The sequence below is a fragment of the Alosa alosa genome, chromosome 11 (assembly GCF_017589495.1).
Source record: "Alosa alosa isolate M-15738 ecotype Scorff River chromosome 11, AALO_Geno_1.1, whole genome shotgun sequence".
NCBI lineage: Eukaryota > Metazoa > Chordata > Actinopteri > Clupeiformes > Clupeidae > Alosa > Alosa alosa.
This window is the reverse complement of record NC_063199.1, coordinates 8,909,856-8,930,703: the sequence shown is the minus strand read 5'-3', so window position 1 is coordinate 8,930,703 and position 20,848 is coordinate 8,909,856. Positions and strand designations below refer to the sequence as shown.

At 45.7% G+C, this 20,848-nt stretch overlaps 1 protein-coding gene across 3 annotated transcripts in view; it reads right to left on the bottom strand.

Annotated features, from left to right (window-relative positions):
* Positions 1-20,848, bottom strand: part of grm3 (glutamate receptor, metabotropic 3) — a 43,543-nt gene that overhangs the window by 13,261 nt on the left and 9,434 nt on the right. For all 3 annotated transcript variants that reach the window (XR_007195077.1, XM_048257539.1, XM_048257540.1), the window contains exons 2-3: positions 18,883-19,560; positions 8,774-9,674 (exon numbers count right to left, since the gene is read on the bottom strand). Coding sequence is in view for 2 of the 3 variants with exons in the window: in XM_048257539.1 (XP_048113496.1) it covers positions 8,774-9,674; positions 18,883-19,341 (1,360 nt within the window). In the remaining variant the exon portion in view is untranslated. The remainder of the gene's footprint in view (positions 1-8,773; positions 9,675-18,882; positions 19,561-20,848) is intronic.

Below are 20,848 nucleotides of genomic sequence, written 5' to 3'. Positions count from 1 at the left end.
CTTACAATCACCTTAATATGCAGCAGGCCCTGCCCATCTCCACCCCACCCCTCAACAGCCAGCTTCCCTCCATAATAGGCCAGCATCCCTCCTGATTATTTGTCCTTAAAGCCCATGCAGATAACCAGCACCGGCTGTGGCGGAAGCACGGAACGAGATAGGAAACTCTCTCTGCCACCGTGATCCAGCACCACTCCCTGAGTACACACACAACAGTTACAGAGAGAGAGAGAGAGAGAGAGAGAGAGAGAGAGAGAGAGAGAGAGAGAGACCTTGGCACTAATCGGAGGGGACAGGCCTGTCTTTAGTGTGCGCCCAGACAGAGAGGCGATAATCCCCAAGCCCTGTTGCACCAGCACTGCTCCACTCTTTCTTTCTCTCTCTCCCTCTTCTTCCTCACACGAGATGCCTCTCCGACTCCCCGACAGCTTAGACTGCCAGTCACCACACAAGCGAGGAGGGAGAAATAAACATGGCGCCCGGTGGACCTCGTAATCCTCCAGTCACTGGTACCACACCGCCGCACTGCTCCTGACCTTATCGGCCTTCTCCCTCGGAGTGATTAAGACTCTCACGACCAACCGGCACTTGCTCTACCAGCACAACTAAGACTATACAAATAGACACTAAAGAGGACTTTAGACCACCCATAGCAGCACTGCTAACAGAGAAAATTGGAGATGGGGTGGGGGTTGGGGGGCTATTGGAGAGAATCGATAGGACTAGCATGGTTCATTGAGTCTGAATGGACTGCGCAAGGGATAATCAACCTTAAAGTTAAGAGGCCATGGCTGTTTCGTCAAGGCCATTTTAATTGCAAGTGCTTGTGAGGGCGCTTGAATATTGAGGATTAATTAAAAGGAGCGAGTGCAGAACGAAGTCCAGGGTCTTGTTTCTCTCGTCTCAGCACAGATAAGTCTGCTGGGACTGCTGGCGGAAAATTAAAGGGAGGGGTAATGGGGGTTGGGGGGTGATCAGCCAATCACAAATCAAACGGACCAGTGGCACATGAGAGAGAAACACAGAGAGAGAGAGAGAGAGAGAACAGAATTGATAAGCACCTGGACCTGTCTCACAGGGTAGGTGAGGTCATAGGATGCTTTACAAAACACACACACACACACACACACACAATGTCCGGGGAGAGAATGCGACTTGGGTACTGATTGAGAGACAGGTGTCGATGAAAGCGAGCGACACAGAGGCAGAGTGAATGTGACAGAGAGTGCAGACTATCTCATAAACATTCCATTAGCCCGCGCGTCCTCTTGCTCTCAAATCTGCCCCTTTCACACTTAATTTGGTGGAACTCGGAGGCACTCAGCCCTGTGAGAGCCGTGAGTCACCTGCTACTAATACAAGCGTGTCTGGAAGCGCTAATACAATTGTATCAGGAAACACAGACCACGCTGCACAAAGGGGGAGCGCGCGTGGCTCCGGAGTCGGCGCCCGAACAAAAGCCGCGTACGGGGGACTCAGAGCTGTGTAACACCCGCTCTCAGGTGTGCTGTAAGCCCCCATCCTTAATGAGAGTGGATGATGGAGGGGAAGGGAAGGAGGGGGATGGGTGAGTTGCATCATGCCTGCTGCAGGCCTCAGGTGCACCTCAATTAAGCTACCTAAAGCGCTGGAGCTGGAGCAGCGTTTAGACAGGATCATGGGACTGTAGGCTACATGATACTTCCGCACAGTCTCATGCAGTGTGTGTGTGTGTGTGTGTGTGTGTGTGTGTGTGTGTGTGTGTGTGTGTGTATAAGAATGTGTATAGTTGTGTCATGGCTGTCTATGTGGTTGTGTGTTTTGCATTGAGACATGCATGATTAAGACATGTGTATGGTTGCACACTGTCTGTGTGAGTGTGCATGTGTGAGAGAGATAGAATAAGAAGAGACAGCAGGACTGTGTCTCCTCCAAGCAGGACATCATTTACATTTTTCCTCCCCCTCCCAAAGCCCCAGGCGCACACTCGTCTAGATTTCAAGTGTACACACTTGTAAACTGATTAGCAAAATGCTAAACGCTAATAAAAACCAAGCAACACTTATACACTTGCCTAGCATCAACTTCCCATCACATCAGAACAGATCACATTTCCGCAACACCATCTGCCATCTACCTGCACACTAATGAACATATTTCTGCACGCTCATGCTTTGCATTCACATCACTTTATGCAGTACTACAGGGATGTATGCCTATGCACCATTTATGAAATATAGTTACGTTATATATTATATTACATTAGCTGCTTTGGATATCATTCCATGAGCTCATTTACAGAACTATGGAGACTAGCTTACAGTGTTTGTACTGTGGTGAACTATGCATTATTAATTAATGACAATTAATGGTAATAATATGACTGCTCAAATGATGATGAAAGACAGCCTGTCTGTGCAATTATAACAATTTCTCCACTCTAACTCAGTAAGGTCAATGAGGAGCTAGGAGATTGTGTTAAAATATTCCACTGAAGTGGAGCATAGGAGGAGAAGGCTTCACATAAGGATGTTCTCTACTGATCACATACATCTAGACACATGGAAGAAGCACAGGCATACCTTTAGCAGCAACACACACACACACACACACACACACAAACAGACACACATGCACGCACACACACACACACACACACAGACACACACACACACAGACACAGACACGCATGCACGCACACACACACACACACACCCTCAAATATATCTCTGCTTCTGTCCGTATAACTGTGTGTTGATGCCCTACAGTAGTCCATTGATCAGATGAGAAATGTGACCCACAGATAAGGGTTCATATTGATCTAAGCTTTAAAACGGGTGCTGCTGGTGCGGTTAACAAAAGGGATGCTCTTCACAACAAACTCTTTCCACATCTGAGCCTGGGAGGGTTTCAACAGAGGAGGATGAACAGGCTAACCACACATGTTTGTTCAGAGTACCCAAGACAGGGGGCTCCACTGACTAGCTTTGGTTACATGTAACTAGTTAGATTAGCGAATGAGTGTTGGTGTTTTGGGGAAGAAACTGCATAGAGTGGAACTGGATAATTGTGAAGTATCTGTGCTAAACAAAGGGGGGGTGGATCAGATTAACTTGTGAATCCTGCTTCAAGGACTAAATCCTTGCTCCATTATTTAAGAAGCAATGTTTGTGAGAACTCTCATTGCCTAACTTGCATCTCATTTTTAAGCCCTGTTCGGCTGCAGCATTTTAAAAACTTCTTTCTCTACCCTCCCACCTACTCTCTCTCTCTCTCTCTCTCTCCACTTTTGTCTGAATACTCTCTTTCTTTCCTCTGTACCTCTGCCACTCTCTCCACTCTTCCTTTCCCTTGCTCCCGCTGCTGTAAATCTGTTTGGCAGTCGCTTTAGTAAACTCCTTGGCAACTTAAATCCCCAGGCGGCTGCCAATCATCTTTAGCGCTGACAGCGTTCGTGACATCACCGCCGGAGCACAAAGTGTACGTCTCCGTGACAGCAAGCAGAGGATATGTCACCCTCTGACACCTGATGCGACGGGAGGTGACATGGCCACAGCGGAGAGCTGGCAGTCTACAGATCCGAGGCTTGTTCACTGTATCTCTGCTGCATAGAGGACACAGTCACAGCGGCGGCATTAACTGCTCTTGTGATTGAGTGGACAAGCAGTCCTGATTGTGCAGACAATTGAAATGAATCATGCAAGCATAGGATGCACATGCACAAACTCCACACGCGTATACTATCACGCACACGTGTGTTCACACGCGTGCACACACACACACACACTTGTTTTTGACACAATCACACATCATCAATTCAAGCAGCAGCAGCAGCCTCCTGCAGAGGACAGCATGTGTTTTCCACAAGGACATCTGCAGATTGCATCCATGTGTGTATGTGTGTGTATGCACATGAGATATTTCAGGGGCTGGAGGATGTGTGTGTGTGTGTGTGTGTGTGTGTGTGATATAGTATGATATATGGTAAAAGCTCCATATGTGTACTACACAGTATGGAGGCTGTAGTAGCATCTACTCTGTAATCTACTCCACCTCCAGAGGGCCACACTCCCAGAGTGTCAAACATAACAGGAACTCACACACACTATTATTAAACAAACAATACCCTCTCTCTCCCACACACACACTCCCTCTCGCTTAGTATCTCAGTAATCTTAGTAATGAACATAGTAATAGACAAAATGTACTTTGTGTGAGGAGCTCTGAATGACTCATCATCAAATTGTTACACACCAAGTGGAACAATCAGCCAAATTGGTTGCTATTTAGTAGTATTATTACACCCAGTTCAAATGTTGTGATATTGTGGTGAGTCTAGCTGATAAGAACTGGCTACTGCAGATACTACTGACTAAATGTTTGCATTAACCAAACAAGTCACAGCCACACTGTCAATGTGTTGCCTGATGGACACACAAATACATATAGCTTATTCTTGTCACACACAAACGTTGTGTCATATCAAAAGAGACATGCTGAGTAGCCATGTGGTAAGTAATCTTTTGACTTTACTTTACTTGTGCATATGCTATAGTCATCTTCACATTTCACATTAGTCTTTTATTGTTATTTAGCTGTCCCATTTTATAACACACTCAGAATGTCTGAGATGTCACGAGTAACAAACCTGTAAAACGAAATGAACTGAACCTGTAAAGTTTTATGCATGTTTTTTAAAAAAGAAATAAATAAACAAAACCAACTCTCTGTTAGCTCACAGCCGGTTGCCCATTCCCTGTTTTAGAAGCGGACACAGGACCCGTGGGACAATGCTCTGGTGTGAGATAAAGGGAAGGCATTGTGCAACTTCATTGGAAGTGTATCGACAGCCATTCTGAGGATAGTCCGGGGGTGTATGTGTGGTCTCGGAGTATTTGAATTTCTGAGGAGAGATGGTGTTCAGCGCAGATACGTTTCATATGTGATTTATGTGCAAATCCCCCCCCCCCCCTCTCTCTCTCTCTCTCTCTCTCTCTCTCTCTCTCTCTCTCTCTCTCTCTCTCTCTCTCTGTGTGTTCATATAAGGAAGCATGTTCTCTTGTTTTATATTGCACAGAGCTGATGCTGTTCAGTAGCACCAACACGTCAAGGTATCAGCTCGATACTGCCCTCAGGGCTTAACACACGCACGCAAACACACACACACATACAGAGAGAGAGAGAGAGAGAGAAGGAGAGAGAGAAGGAGAGAGAGAGAAATACATGTAAACAGAAATGCACATGATACCGACTGAGAAAATAAACCATTTGAAGAGGGAGTCTGTTTTGTGTGAGATCAGGGTGGGGGATTGATTTGCTTGTCAGCTAGGGCAAAATGAAGGTCTTAAGGTATTTCATTGTTGAATACTGTCTTTGTATGTGGGTAGGTGTGTGTGTGTGTGTGTGTGTGTGTGTGTGTGTGTGTGTGTGTGTGTGTGTGTGTGTGTGCGTGCGTGCGTGCGTGTGTGCATGAGTAAGTATGTGAGTGTGTGTGTGAGTGTACTGGGTGTTGCTCTTGATAGCAGGCAGGATAGATTGTGTGGGCTGAGGATGTCTGAGATTTCACTGCAGTGAATAAAAAAAATAAATAAACAAACATTTCAAGGTACCTGTAGTGACTGTGTAAGTATGTGGGAGGCTGTATGAGTGCCCCTGAGTATGAATATGGGTGTGAGTGTTTGTCTGTGAGAGAGAAAGACAAAAAGAGAGGAAGTGTGTGTTAGCTTAAGTCTGCATGTAAGCTAAGCCTTGTGTAACCGGTTAGTAATGCATTTGCATGTATGCATGCATTGCTATATGTAATGTATATGAGCATGTTTTTCATCTACTGATGGAATGACTCTCATTCTCCATTGGATCACTTCAAATATTGGCACCATGTGTTTGATTACCATAGCAACTGCACGTTGGCATTCTCTCTCTCTTTCTCTCTCAATCTTTGCTTGTGTGTGTGTGTGTGTGTGTGTGTGTGATGGGTTAAAGATTTGACAAAGGGCTATGTAAACAATTGCCTCTGTGCTGCATCAGAGCCTAACCTGCATTTTCAAAAGACTGAAATGTTCACAGAGCACACTGTCTAAAAATAATATCATATATCTTCATAATCTCCTTGGATTACAGCAGCTTTGTGTGAGGATATCTCTGGATTGGCACAAATCAGTTTTCTCCGCACAAATTCCTCTTTTTGGTAGAGATGAATACATAAATGAACAGACTGACGACTGCCTAGTCCTAATTATGCATTTTACTGCATATAGTATTTTTATGAGAGAATTAAACATAAATCCATAAACCCCACAGTCTTCATCACAATGCATCACCAAAATGACATTCTCATCTTCAGTCGGCAGCCTACATAACCTCTCTTTTGTTGGCATCATGATCCTTTTCATTATTATAATTGTTATCACTGTCAATCATCAAACATAATCACACACATCATTGTCAGTAGTGTAATAGTCAATTCCATCACAGTGAAAACCGCCTTATCGTGATGGTTACTCACAGCCCTTCAGAATCAACCATCATTACCACTATTAGAGCCTTTGATAGACGCCATCACTCTTATCTGCCTTGTCACCGCCGCAGTCAATGATGTTGCCCTCAGCCTGGGCTTTGATTGAGCCGTCACTATCAGCACAACGATCATCATCATCCTCCTCATCTTCATCTCCTCCCCAACCCACCTCCCCTCCCCTTCTCCCTCTCTTCCTCCTCCTCCTCCTGTTCCTCCTGCAGCCTCCTGTTGATATGTGCAACATGCGGGAGCAGAAGCTGTGAGTGGGACTGACGGCATGTGTGTCTTCTGCTTGCAGCACAGATGGGCGCTAATCTGAGCAAAGACAGAGGTCTGTATGGAGAGAGGACTGCACTGAGACAGAGAGCCAGCGAGAAAGGGGGGGGGGAGAAGGAGGAGGGGGAGAGAGAGAGTGAAAAAAGCCATTGCACAGATCTGTAGTCCTCACTCCCCTCCTACTGGCAGTTCTGTTCTCTCTTGCTCCCTTCTTTCTCCCCCCTCTCTCTCAGCTTCCTTCTCTCTTCCTTCTCTCCCTCTCCCCCCCCCCTCGGCTTTCTTACTGTCCCTCTCTCTCGCGCAGTCTGGGTCTTTCTTCATTTTCTGGCTCTTCATCTGTTTCTCTGTCCTTTAGTCTGTTCCATACTTCCGTTGTTGTTGTCCAATGTCCATCTTGTATAAATATGATCTAATCTTTTTCTAATCTTTCTCCTGAGGTTCCTCTTCTTCTCTTGCTCACTCGCTCTCTCACCCACACACACACACACACACACACACACACACACACACACACACACAATCTCTCTTGCCCCAGACAGTAAACCCCAACACATCTTTGATTCTCCGCTTGAAATATGAAGATGGTGAATTTCAAAGAGAATCATCTTCTGCTGACGCATAGCATCCCACTCCAAGGCTCTTGTCGTTTTATCTTTCCCTATCTCCCCTACTCCCGCTCTCCTGCATGCAAGCTCACACACACACACACACACACACACACACACACACACACACACACACACACACACACACACACACACACACACACACACACACACACACACACACACAGAGGAACATACCCACACAGCTCAGTCTTCTTTCCCACTCCCCTTTGCTCTGACTGTATTGCTGATTTTTGTCTCTGAGTACTCTGTACACTCCCCTTGTGGCAGACACTGTGACATTCTTTATCTTTAACCACCTTTCAACTTCATCTTTTCCATTTTCTTCATCTTTCTATTGTGTTTTTCCCTCCCTCTCTCTCTTTCACTCTGCCATCACCTCTCTGTCAGTCAGGTAATGTACCCCCATCTTGTTCCCTCTAGCCACACTCGTCCTCTGGGGTGGATGTTTGGGGAGGCGGGGCGTTCTAAGTTATTTCAGAGTGACTTTGTTTGCTGTCATGGTTGAAGCGTGGAAATAAGCACATCTTTAGCCTAACACCCACACCTCCCCAGGGCTCAGAGACATCGGTTTATTTATACCTGAGCACCTTTATGCCAGCTTCTCTCTCTCTCTCTCTCTCTCTCTCTCTCTTTCCTTCACTCTCATCTCTTTTCTCTCTCTCTGTTTCTCTCTCTCTCTTCTGTGCAATCCTCTTTCGGCACGCCTGGGAGAGAAACCTGCCAGGTCTCCTCATCACACCGGTAAGTCACCGTGCTCGCGTAATTAAGATAAACAGGCCTATAATTATAGAGCAGCAATTGGCTTGATTACTGCAGGACCTCCTCACGCTCGCTGGAATGACACTCCGTCGTGCCATGGATACGAGCCCAAGCGCCAACAGAACATCGACACACTCGAGTCTGATGATTACGAAGCCAAATGGCGTGTTGTCATAATGTCTTCACTAAGTCATGTAAAGTTATGCTAGTGACTGCTGTGCATTGTCTGTAGAGCAATGTAGGGTGTCAGTTTGTACTGTTTCACATACTGTGAAACAATTAATACTGTGCCTATTGACCAGCTGGTCAGTCAAGGTGGAAAATTGGTGACCAGTGAGCTCAGCTTCCATGGACAAAAAAAAATAAAAATCTGTATCTGTATGTGAGAAATAAACCTAACAATTTGACATAAAAACATACGTACACTAACATTCCCACAGCCCCATGGCCATGCCTGTCAACACAACATGACAAACCACCGCCTGTTGTTTTTCCAGACAAAAGCAAAGGGACTCCGCACAAGCCCGGATGACAAGTTATCAGAGCGAGGTAGCAGTGAAGTAGCTGAAGCGCTGAGTGGGCCCTGCTGGAGCCCTGAAACAACAACACGTACCTCGGAAGCTGACGTTAAGCAGGAAGTCCCTGTAGAGCTTCCTGCCATCCAGGCTGCGCATGGCGTCGCAGAGGAGTGTGGTGTTGGAGCAGAGCGCCCTCTGCATGCGGTGGAGCGCATGCGCCATGGCGTACACCGCGTTCACCACGAACATGATCTTGGACTCCGGCTCGAAGTTGGACTCATCCACGGCCAGGCCGTGATCGCACGGCTTCAGAGACGCGCCGAGAGTGACGCTGCCGCCACCACCATTGCTTCCGCCGCTGTTACTGCCCCCAAGTGAGCACTGGAACTTCTGCTCCCAGAAGTCCCGGTACCAGGGGTTCCGCGCGTTGTTCTCGGGCTGCAGCCGCATGAAGTGCCGGTTGAACTCGGGGACGGCATGCGCGGCCAGCTCCAGCGTGATGGCGCCGTCGGCCGTGGCCTCGTTGCCCTTGACGATGCTCTCCTGGGCGCCCCAACCGTCGCTGGCCACCCACAGGAAGGAGGCGTTGAGGCGGGCAGCGGCGGCCAGCAGCTCGCGGGCGTCATCGCTGCGCAGGAAGAGGACGGCCACGCGCGCGTTGGGCTTCTGCTGCAGCTGCCGCACCACCGCCTCGTAGGACGAGCGCTTGGAGCTGGAGCGGCCCACTTTCTCGGACGTGGCGATGCAGATGTTGCGCAGACGCGCCTCCTGCTCGAAGGCCTCGATGCCTGTCTCACCGTAGTCGCCCTCCGACGCCACCGTGGACACGTAGGTCCAGTTGAAGACGCGCAGGATCTCGGCCATGGCCTTGGCCTGGTAGAAGTCGGGCGGGACCGTGCGGGCAAAGTAGTCATAGCGGCTCTTGTCGCTCAACTTAGCGCTGGTGGACGCATAGCTGATCTGGGGTATCTGGAAGAGACGCAGCAAGTTGGCAACCTGCAGGGGGAAAAGAGAGAAAAAACAACAGGAAAAAAGCAACAAAAAAAAAATGAGATTGAGTGTCGAGAGAGAAAAGAGAGGAGAGAGAGGAGAGAGAGGAGAGAGAAGATAGAGAGAGAGAGGATCACAGATGTAAACACTGTTTTCGATCAGTGAGTCAGTGCTGCCTGAATTATTTAGCCACAGTCTCTAAAAAACACAGCACTCCTTTACCAGCTTCTCTTCGCCTGCTCCCTACATCAAGTCACATTAGCCCAATTAACATTTAACACATGCTCCCGACGGTGCCCGTGCAGAAGACATGCTTTGCTCTCTGGTCAGACGCAGTGTGTTTCTGGCACATCAAAGGGCACTGCAGACCGTTTGGATGCTCCTCCAGTAGTCTGATAAAGCTGTGCACTCGGGGAGCGGTGATATTTTATTAAGCATAGCTGTGCTCAGACAAGATGCGTTGACACAATACAGTTGCGTAAATAATCCAGGCTTTGGGGGGAAGTGACAGATCTTGACATGTTTTTGGTATGATATTGTATCAAAGAGCTGCGCTATCATGTTAAGCCAGGACAGTTTCTTGACAGTGAGGCATTGCTATGTGTGTGTGTGTGTGTTTTTGTGTGTGTGTGTGTTTGTGGGTGTGTGTATCACACATGGACATGAGTGTTAGGGTGGTCCTTATATGGGGTAAAACATTTTTTTTGGAAATGTTTAACTCTCACCCCCTAAATGTGTTAGGATATCAATAAAAACACACTGTGCAAATTTTTGAATTGTTCCTACAATATCTAGAGGTTGCTCAAGGCCTTTGAATATTTCCGGAATCGCTAATTTTTGCAGAAATTGTGCCATTTAAGAACACACAAAAAATAAAATGCAATATTATGTTTAATAACACAGGCACTGTGGTAGTGTGGTAAACAACATACAACATCAAAATCATAGAAAGAAACAAACAAACAAACAAACAAAAATCACTTGTCATGCTTGTATGGCGTAATGACAGAATGTTGAACTCAGAACGATAGTATAGTATCATCATAATGTACAGTTGTACACCTGAGATGTCCATTTTCACTCTGGGCCAGAAGAAAGTCTCTATCTTATGGATTCTTGAGATGAATGAGTGCATCCTGAAATGCAATATCAATAAGGTCTCCTAACTGGTCTATGAAGGCCTCTACATTGGACTGCTGAGTCTAGGAAGTTCTCTTGGCATTTTTCTTGGCTTCTGCCATTTGTCCTGAAGTGTTTCCAGTTGTTTTATGGCATGATGTTGGGTAACTAACGGGAATCCTAGCCTTGTCCTAGAATACCAAGACTTCTTTGATCACAGCTGTTGCACTTTCATGAATAGTTTTTTTTCAATGTTTTATGTGATACCCTTGGGTCTGGCCCTTGAGTCGTGGATCTGCTTGAGGTTTCTTCCTATATGTATCTCCAATTCTAGATTCCAATTCGAGTTTTTCCTCGCCCCTGTTACTCATGGACTCTCTTTAAATGTTTAACACTCTATAAAGCATCATGACACATGAGTAATGTTTTGCCGCTCTATAAGTGAAATTAAATTTAAATTTAAATTGATATTACAACACACATGAAACCTGCTTCTTGGAGGGTAACTTCCAGTTATTTCAGTCTCTTCTGATCCGAGTAACCATATAGCGGATTTGCTTCGTGTTGCTTCAGCCATTGTCTCAGTGTATATTGTCTACTGTGCTTCATTCACATTGAAGTGTTCTTGCTTTGAAAGACATTTCACAACTATAACAGGAATTGCTATGAAAATTGCTCACAACAGCATATTATTGGGAAATACCGGAATCCGCAGATCAGATCAGCAAATCATCATTGTAAATTTGCATGGACAATATGGAATTCCCATTTTAAGATTCATTAGGTGATGTAGGTAAAACCACATGTGGTCACCAATAATCAATACACATTGTCATTGACTGCATGGTCAAATAAGTCCATTGCTGTCATAAGCATATATTATTAAAAAAATATACATGCTAGCACAATGTATCACATAATACGCGAAAAATCCCAAATATATGCACATTGCACAGTATGTGTTAAACTTCAAAGGTCTTGAGCAACCTCTAAATATTGATTAATATTGATAAACTTTTGCCCAATTGTTTTTTTTATTTATTCAAACACATTGTGGGGTGAGAGCATGAACTTTTAAAAGTTGAAAAATAAGGACCACCCTAATGAGTATGTGTATTTTAGTAGCTGCCAGTGTTCATGTTTATATGTGCGTGTGTTACCGCTTGTGTGAGTGTGCGATGTTAGTGCGGAAGAGTTTATTATGGTCATCCTATCTTTTGACAGTTATGAATGACAATGATTAGCGTTGCAGTGCCGCGGCTCCGAGTCTACAAGACAAGTCCTTGAAGGATTGTGAGCGACTAAGCGACATGTGTTTGTGCTCCAGCCCCTTGCTGCGTGTTAGCTCAGTGCGCTCACCAGATATGCTAAATGACACCCACGCCGTGAGCCCCAGCCTATCTGAGACCCACAGCACTGCACATCACCCACCCACTCCACCCGCACCCAAACCCCCACCTCCTCCACCCTGACTGGTGCACGGCAGCGGCATCTGCTCGCAGCTGATAACCTGCTCCTTTTCTCGCACCTTCCTCACTTCATACATCACAGGGCGTCCAGCCACCGCTGCCCCCTGTGTCGGACCGCCGCTTGTTGTTCTGAATTCCTTTGTGGGCCCCGTGGGGGGAGACAATTAAGCCTCTGCCCATTACAGTCGCTGTAGGTGACATGTAAGGGGGGTGTGCGCTCATCAGAGATAGGGAGAGAGGGAATGGGCAGTTGCAGTGGGGTGATAATAAAGTGCAGCTTTATGCTCATCTCTGGTAATGGAATGGGGTTTTGTTTCCAAAGAGAGAGAGAGAAAATAGATAGCACTGATCGCAAATAGCAAACATTTGCATTTAGTTCTGGATGGTTCAACACACAACAATTGAGTTGCTATGCTTGAGGAATGAATGGAAGCTGGGATGGGAAATATCGTTAGAAATAACCCCACACAGAGAAACAGATAGAGTGAGAGAGAGAGAGAGAGAGAAGTAAGGGAGACAGAGAGAGGGATGGTAAAAGACGACAGAAAAACACTTGGAAAGAGGGGTGAGGGGTGGGGTTGGGAGCAGAGACACTATGGCCTAACCACACAATCAGTGCATGGTCAGGAAGAAACACTGACTAATTGTTAGTGATGAAAGGCCAGTGGAGAAGAGCAACAGTTAAAGACAACGAACCACGGATGAGGTCTGACTCCCAGACCCTCTCTCTCCTGGAGAGCGAAAAAGACACGTTTGTGAGGAGAAAATAATACAATGACAGAGAGACAGGGAACAGGGAGAACGAGTGAGCGAGAGAGAGAGAGATGACAAGAAAAGCTGAAAGAAAGAGAGAAAAGGAAAGATTATGGATTCCAGAGATGATAGGGAGGAGAGCAGCCTTTTGTGAAGTCACCGAGGGAGGGTGCGTGGCGGCGGCACAGAGGATGGGGGGGCATAGAGTGGGCACGGGGTGGGTATGCTAAACTATGCAAATGTCTCTGCCTCTGTCACTGGTGCTACTCGAAAGCAGAGCCACACAATGCACACAATGCCATAGCGATAGCTCTAATCTGGGCACGTATCCGGCTAGGGGGAGGGGAGGAGAGAGAGAGAGAGAGAGAGAGAAGAGGGGGATGAAAGAGATGAAGAGAGAGGAGGAGCAGGGTGGATGAAGAGACGTAAATTGCGACCCAATAGACACACCAAAAAAGGGTATTTGTGTGCAGTGTTCAGTGTGTGTGTGTGTGTGTGTGTGTGTGTGTGTGTGTGTGTGTTTGGGTATGGGGATGGGGATGGTGGGAGGGGGGCACTGAGAGTTCTCACGAACACACTCCCTTTTAAATAATGGATCAGGTGCTCTCTTCGAGAGTGAAAGTGGTTGGTGTTTGTTGTTACGAGTCAGCGCCTGCTGCGTGCACAGGCCCGAAACAGAAACACTTTCGACAATAAATAAACAACAGCATAAACAACACAGCAAAATCGAAAAACTAATTATTCTGAGCCAGCCGCGAAAAGTCCAAAACGATCAGGCGCCTCACTGCCTGATGGCAGAAATGTCAACTCCCAAACACAAACACACACACACACACAGACAGAACCCAACAGCTTTCATGCTTCACCAAACAAAGATCTCATTTATTTATTTTTTTGTCTCTGCCTTCATCTACATTCAGCCGAATGCATTTCAGAGAGCTTTCTAGATGATGATGATGATGATGATGATGTGTCTACTGTGTCTGGTGAAGTTCAGAGTACCATGCATCAAACAACCCTGTCAGCCCAGTCGCCCAAACAAAATGGTCCTGTAGATATTTATCTCAATATACCGCACTAATGAATCACAATATTTCCATAATCTCTTTGTCATGTTAGGCAAAGAGGTATCAAACTATTTCAAAACCTGTATATCTCCCAGGCAAAATGGGTACTCGTGGTGGTGGCACCAAACAGCACTGTAACATCTACGACTCTGATAAACCTTTCTATTGAAGGTGCCTCCTACTACACTATGGCTGATAAGTTGAGCTCTCTGACAATGAGAAAAAAAAACATTGGCTACATTAGAGAATGCCAGATATTCTCTTCCACACTCTCTGGCATCTATGCTTTTTTTGTCGGATCCGAGATTCTTCTGAATGCTTGCTGCACCTTCTCTGTCCTTGAGTACTGCTGTTAATTAAACGTCCATTAACCCAGCATACATTCTAGAGAGGTCCCCTCAGAAAGCTGCCTGCCAAAGTCAAAGATGGATGGCTCCAATCTCAGGAGACATATTTGTGGAGAATCAAAGCATCCACGGCCCTTTGTATTCCTCTTGGAAAGCTAAACTGGCCACAGGCCCTGCACCTCTATACCTCACTCATTTCCCTGTCTTCGTCCCTGTCTTCGTCCAGATCATCTGCTCTCTGACTGTGTTGAAAACCGTGTTTAGAGCTAGTCTATAATGTACATTTTGGTGTAATAAACAGACCGTTGAAGTTGGTCATAAAGTTAAGACATGAAATTGCATTTGGAGAATTCATGGCAAATATTTTGCGATGTCCATCTAACTCATCCTATTCATGGTAAATGGAAGGTGATGGGTCAGCAAGGACACAGAGGTCCTAGCAAAAATTCCCTGCTGAGGGAAGAGACCAGAACTGCTTCTGGGTGGCTGGCTGAGGCAATGATGTGTTTCAGGGGTTGGAGTCAGTGGTCAGAAAAGGCTTCTAGGTGTGTCACCGCTAACTGGACTGCATTTGTGTAGCGCTTTTCCACTGTGGAGGTTCAGAGCACTGCACAATGAATGGCTCCCATTCTCTCCCCATCCAGGCTCAAAGACAAGACAGCCGTGCAAGGCAGTGAGGCAGCTCATCGCTCAGGTCCAGCACAATGGGCCTCGCTCAAGGACACTTCCACAGGAAGGGTGGTGCAGCAGGATTTGAATAGGAATAGGAAACAGCTCTAACTCAACTCGCTCACAAACATATTTGCAGGCCTATTTTTTGCATATTATACCCATTTTTGTTTTGTGACACAATTAATCATATTCAGAATGTCTTGCAATACAAAAGGTGACATTTATCATAATGAATGCCATGGATACTTTTTATATTATCTTTCTGTTGGAAGGGACTCTTGACAATGAATATTTTGTAAAAATGATTTTGAGAACCCCCTTTTTTGGTGGGGGTGGAGGGTTTTTGAAAAGGAACTTAAAAAAGACATTAGATGTTGTGAAAGGCTATGATTTTTCTTTTGAAACCTAAGACGTGAAACTGATACAAGTGACATATGAAAGACTTCACTCGAAGAGCCACTTCACAATGTTGAATATTCTCACAACAGACTGATGTTGATTGACATATGGGAGTGTCAGAGCCAATTGGAAGTTTTACGTGTTCTAGGGTAGACTGAGTACAGTTGAGACATGTGTACAGTTGAGACACCTTAAATATCTTGCTTTCCTTTGCAACCCCAAGTTGTGATTTTTGCTATGCACATGCGTATTAGTGCCCTCTTTGATCATGGCAAATTTGAACGACAAAAGTATCTCCCATCCAAAGGATATCGGCACATGTTTTTTTTCCAAAGTAAGAATTTCACTTCACCATGCACCTTCGACAATGAATAGCTCATTACACTTATGTTACTGTTAAATGTAACTGGTATCATTACAAACATTATTCTGTGTCCTAAAACTGGCATATTTTATGGCATTGTGTCATGTAAAGATGGAAAAATCTAGAGAAATGTGTGAGGTGGTCAGCGGGTACAATTGAGACACATATTGGATTGTGTTAGGCTACTTGAACATTCCATTTGTAGGCTACTGTTCGGTATCTGTTCCTGTGTCACATTTTGTTCATGATGTATTCCTTTTAACTAACGCTAATTTAAATGAAATGAATGAATTTGAACTACAAACACTTTGCAATTGCTATGTTTTTATTTATTAAACTTTCCAACTAACGGTTAGTTAACTATACATCATTAAAGATGGGTGTCTCAACTGTACCAGGTGGGTGTCTCAACTGTACTCTATAGGGTACAGTTGAGACACAGTCAAGACAAAAAAATGCACCTTATGTTTATGAGCTAATTGTGGAAAATATAAACTACTTATGGGTATTATTGATTTATAATATTTTAGTCTACAAGCTAAAGAAATGGCATGTGGAATGTTGTGTGGTAAATCACTTCTTTTCAGTATCTATTTTTTGTTTGATTTTGTGTGGGCAAAAAGTGTCTCAACTGTACTCAGTCTACCCTAAATAATTATCATAATATCTGTGAGAATTATCATTACGATGCTGTTATTGTTTGAAGTATTGCTTGAAATTAATATTCTGTGTATTGTGGTATTGATGTCGTATGAGTTGTCTGTCTGGCCAATTGAGACTGGTTTGTAAATGAGGTGCTTTGATACAGGTTAGGGTCATCTGTGACCAGGTAGAGTGGATGTGGCAAACAAGTTTCAACCTTGTGAAATAGACAATTGAGTAACCTTCTTACATTGTTCAATTATCTATTATATGCATGTTGCCAGGATTATCCACTCTGTGAAGTGGTTCCTGCAAAGCTGCAAACACATCAAAACCTCACAAAATAGCACATACAATTTCTAACAGGCTGCAGATCTATGACAGAACCCCTGCAATTCCTGGTAACTTAATAACTGACAAAACATTTTCAGGCAAGTAAAAATGGCTAACTTGTCATAGCGTCTGGTGACTGAAAACAGGCCTATCTGGTAGCTTCTACATGGGAAACAAACTCCAGAAACTGGGAGCTGAGCACAAACTTAGCAGAAGGAGCACCAGTCACACCCACTGTCTTTATTCTGTATCTGCATAAAGGGCACAGTGTGCTCTTGCTCACCCTAGTAAGGATGCTGACAGCCTATTATCTCCGTGACCATTTTCTTGAAACCTGCAGCTTTGTTTCGAATGTATTTCATTACTCCTAAACCACACCACCCTGGCAAATCTGTCTCCAGTAGGAGATGGCCTTCAACCAGTGTTTCTTCAGTAGGCTTATTTATAAAGCGCTTTCAGATATAACCTCCGGAGTATATGCGGAGGTTTGTCAAACGGAGGTCCTACCCTTCGGATGATTCAGATATGATGCTAACCTGCGGACCTTATACTGACCTTATAATGTGCGTATGTGTGAGCGACATACACGCACATTACAGAATCTCCGTGTGGTTGTCGAAAGTGAGGAGTGGGGGCTTGTAGAGTTCACAAGATCACGAGATATGACGCAGAATATATCTTGACGCTGCCTGTCACTGCTGCTTTTTTGTTTTGGTGTAGCCTATGCATTATGTAGGCTAAAGAAGACAAATCTATTGAGTGTAGGCTAGTCACGTAAGTGCGCACTTGAAATTGACCTCCACTATTTGTATGTGTGCTTCGAATAAACACATTTATCTGTTTTCAACGTTGTACCAGAATCTGGTTTGCGTTGGAGAGCGATGCACAAACTTTATGGTAGGCTACCAGCCAATTCAGTAGGCTAACTCAAGACTTCAAGGCCATCATACAACGTTTTTAAGCAACAAACAAAATACTAACATAACAGTGAAGTTGTTTGTTTTTTCATGGTTTATTTTTTTCCAAAAGCATCCTCTCCCCATGTGTCTGTTGCATTTAGGACACGTAAGGAGCTTGGAACAAAGTTGGGTTTTCTTTGTTTTAATTTTCTCTAGGCATATATGCTCAACAAATACCAGTTAGCTCAGCAGGCCATGAGAAGGCTATCAATGAACAGAAAACCGTGTTGGCTAACAATTTATTAAATACTCCTGTTATTGTCGTCAACGACGTCGCTGTAGGCTACTGCCTTTACAGCGCCTTCTGCTTATCAGTCTTTTGAATTCGTTTGGCCTTGCCATGCAGTTGAAGGCTACAACGTGCCATTCCCTTCATGTGTTCTAGCAAAATGTTGTATGCCCTCATGAACAGTAGCTCCGTGATGTCTGCATCTTTCCAGGTCGGAGATTTTCTGGACAGCACTATGCCACTCCATCATAACACTGGCATTTAAGTCAGACCTAACCACATGGACGCACGAAAGAAACGTCACCAACACGCCCTCTCACTAGGTGTGAATTTTAACCGTATGTTCTACGCCTCGTTCAGACACAGCCCATTTACATAATGTCCGGAGGAAATACTAGGGGGGGGAGTAGTAGAACAACCGGCTAAATTCGGACTTCCATATGACCGGTTATGTCGTTCAGATATACGGCCCCACCGTTTAACATCGGCAGAACCTCTGGTCTTACACGTATGTCTGAAAGCGCTTATAGTCTAAAGAGTAAAAAGCATCGTCATAGCAATCTACCAATAGTTCAGAGACAAAGTGAACACTTTAAGACACTTTTATTTAAGACCACATCTTCAATCGAAGGTAACTAATAAGACTTAAGACTAATAAGACTTATAAGCATCAGGTTTAGATTAAATGCAAAACAGTATGAAATTAAAACAAAGATATGAACAGAAAATGTAAATTGCTATTCCACAGAACCAACTGTGACTTTGCTCAGAATTGCTCCAATTCCTCATGTCCACATATAAACTAGTGTTTAAATATCTTCATCTAAATTCAGATGTGTGGTGGTGACGTAGCTGTCTGACCTGTATGGACACGCTGCTGTAGGATCCGCCGATGACTCCAGCGATGGCAAGCGGGCTGTCCTCCTGCAGTGCGTACGAGCCGTCGGGGCAGATGAACTCCGTGTCGTCCACCTTGGTGAGCGAGGCGCGCACAAACTCCAGGGCCTGCTCCAGGGCGTAGGTGTCGCGCGAACACGTGTCCAGGATGTGCACACCCAGCTGGACGCCGGGCAGCAGCGACATGTCCTCGTTGATGCGGTCGATGGCGAACAGCATGGCCTCCAGACGCTGGATGCCGCGGTCCTCGTTGATGCGGCCGCACTCGTCCATGCCCTGGCCCTTCTCGTGGATGGGGAAGAGGCCGCCGAGCACCAGGTCGCCGTCGATCTTGATCTCACGCCGCGGGGAGTCGCTGCCGGACGGCAGCAGCAGCCTGGCCCCCATCAGGGCCAGCAGGAGAGGCCGAACCCCCACTGGCATGGCGCGGTCACGGGGGGAGGTGTGCGGCGGAGTAGAGGCGTGTGGAGATGGTAGTGGTGGTGGTGGCGGTGGCAGGGGAGAGGAGGGGAGGGGGGGTTGGGTGTCTGTCTTACCGGGGAACTAAGAGGAGAGGAACGTCAGGGGAGCACGCGGCGGTCCTGTGGGTGGGCCATGTATCAGTTGGGGAGCACTCAGCGGGATCAAACATCGAGGGGAGCACTGAGGGAGGGAGGGAGAGAGAGAGAGAGAGAGAGAGAGAGTGAAATGAAGAAAAGATAGACATAAAGAGATAATTCCAAAAGTTAATTGAATTTAAAAACAGGTGGATAATGACATATGCATTGTTGAGCATAACTAAAGCACATTCCCTTTAAAAAAAACCATTGCCCTATCCCTTTGTATGCCACTGCTCGACTCTAGCCTTGTCCTGAGTGAACCTCCCTCTCCAGTCTGACGTAATGAACTCTCCGCACAGAGACCCACAGAAAGCATGCAGCTTTGACCGCTGCAGTCACCACTGTTGCCGAGGGCCCTGGTGCCTGCAGAGCTGCTTGTGTCTCCGACGGACAGAACAAACGCTCAATGTTTTCTTGCTCTGCACTTCCAATGGCTTAATTAAATATGGGCCTGGGCCCCCATTGGCTGCGAGGTGCTAATGCCACTCAGATGAGGGAGCTGATATCTAAGCTCATGTTTTGATCTCAGGGCTTGGAAAAGCTTCCTTAATCTGATTTCCCCTTTTGCAGATTCCCCAGCCGCCTGTGCATTTATGCGGCATGCCAAAAGCCTGCCTAGTTTTCCCCCCCAACTCTCTCTCTCTCTCTCTCTCTAGTTCTCTGTCTTTCTTGTTTCCCCTCTCTTTTCTCCCCCCCCTTTCCCTCCGATGCCCTGGCATCTGCACAAAGTTGAGCTGTCTGTCCAAGGGATTCGTCCAAACCTTGGATAATACTCAACCCTGCGAGATGCTATCTCATCCAAGCGAGGCCAGCACACAAAACAGCCGACACGCAAGTTCCTGGCCTGCGCCGCTGAGCTGCGCTGAGCTGAGCTGGAGCAGAAGCGACAGCGGAGAGAGAGAACAGGAGAGAGAGAGAGAAATGGAGAGAGAGAGAGAGAGAGAAAGAGAAAGTGTGTGTGAGAGAAAGAGCTCTGCTGTAATCTGGCCCTGCTTCCTCCTCGGCACTCAGGGACAGCAGGCGCTAACGAGCCAGGAGGACAATGTGTTTGTTTATGTGTGATGGACTATGTGTGTGTGTGTGTGTGTGTTGTGTGTGTGTGTGTGTGTGTGTATGATCACATTTGCATGTGTTTGTCTGATAAGTATGTAGGAAAATGTTTGTATGCATAATGTTTCTGATGGATAATGTTTGAGTGTATGTGTGTCTATATTTCTGTGAGCATATATGTGTTATATATTTCTGTGAGTTATATGGACCACTATATAGAAATGTTAGTGTTTATGCACTATACTTGTACTTGAATTTATGTAATTTACTGGGTAGTGTGT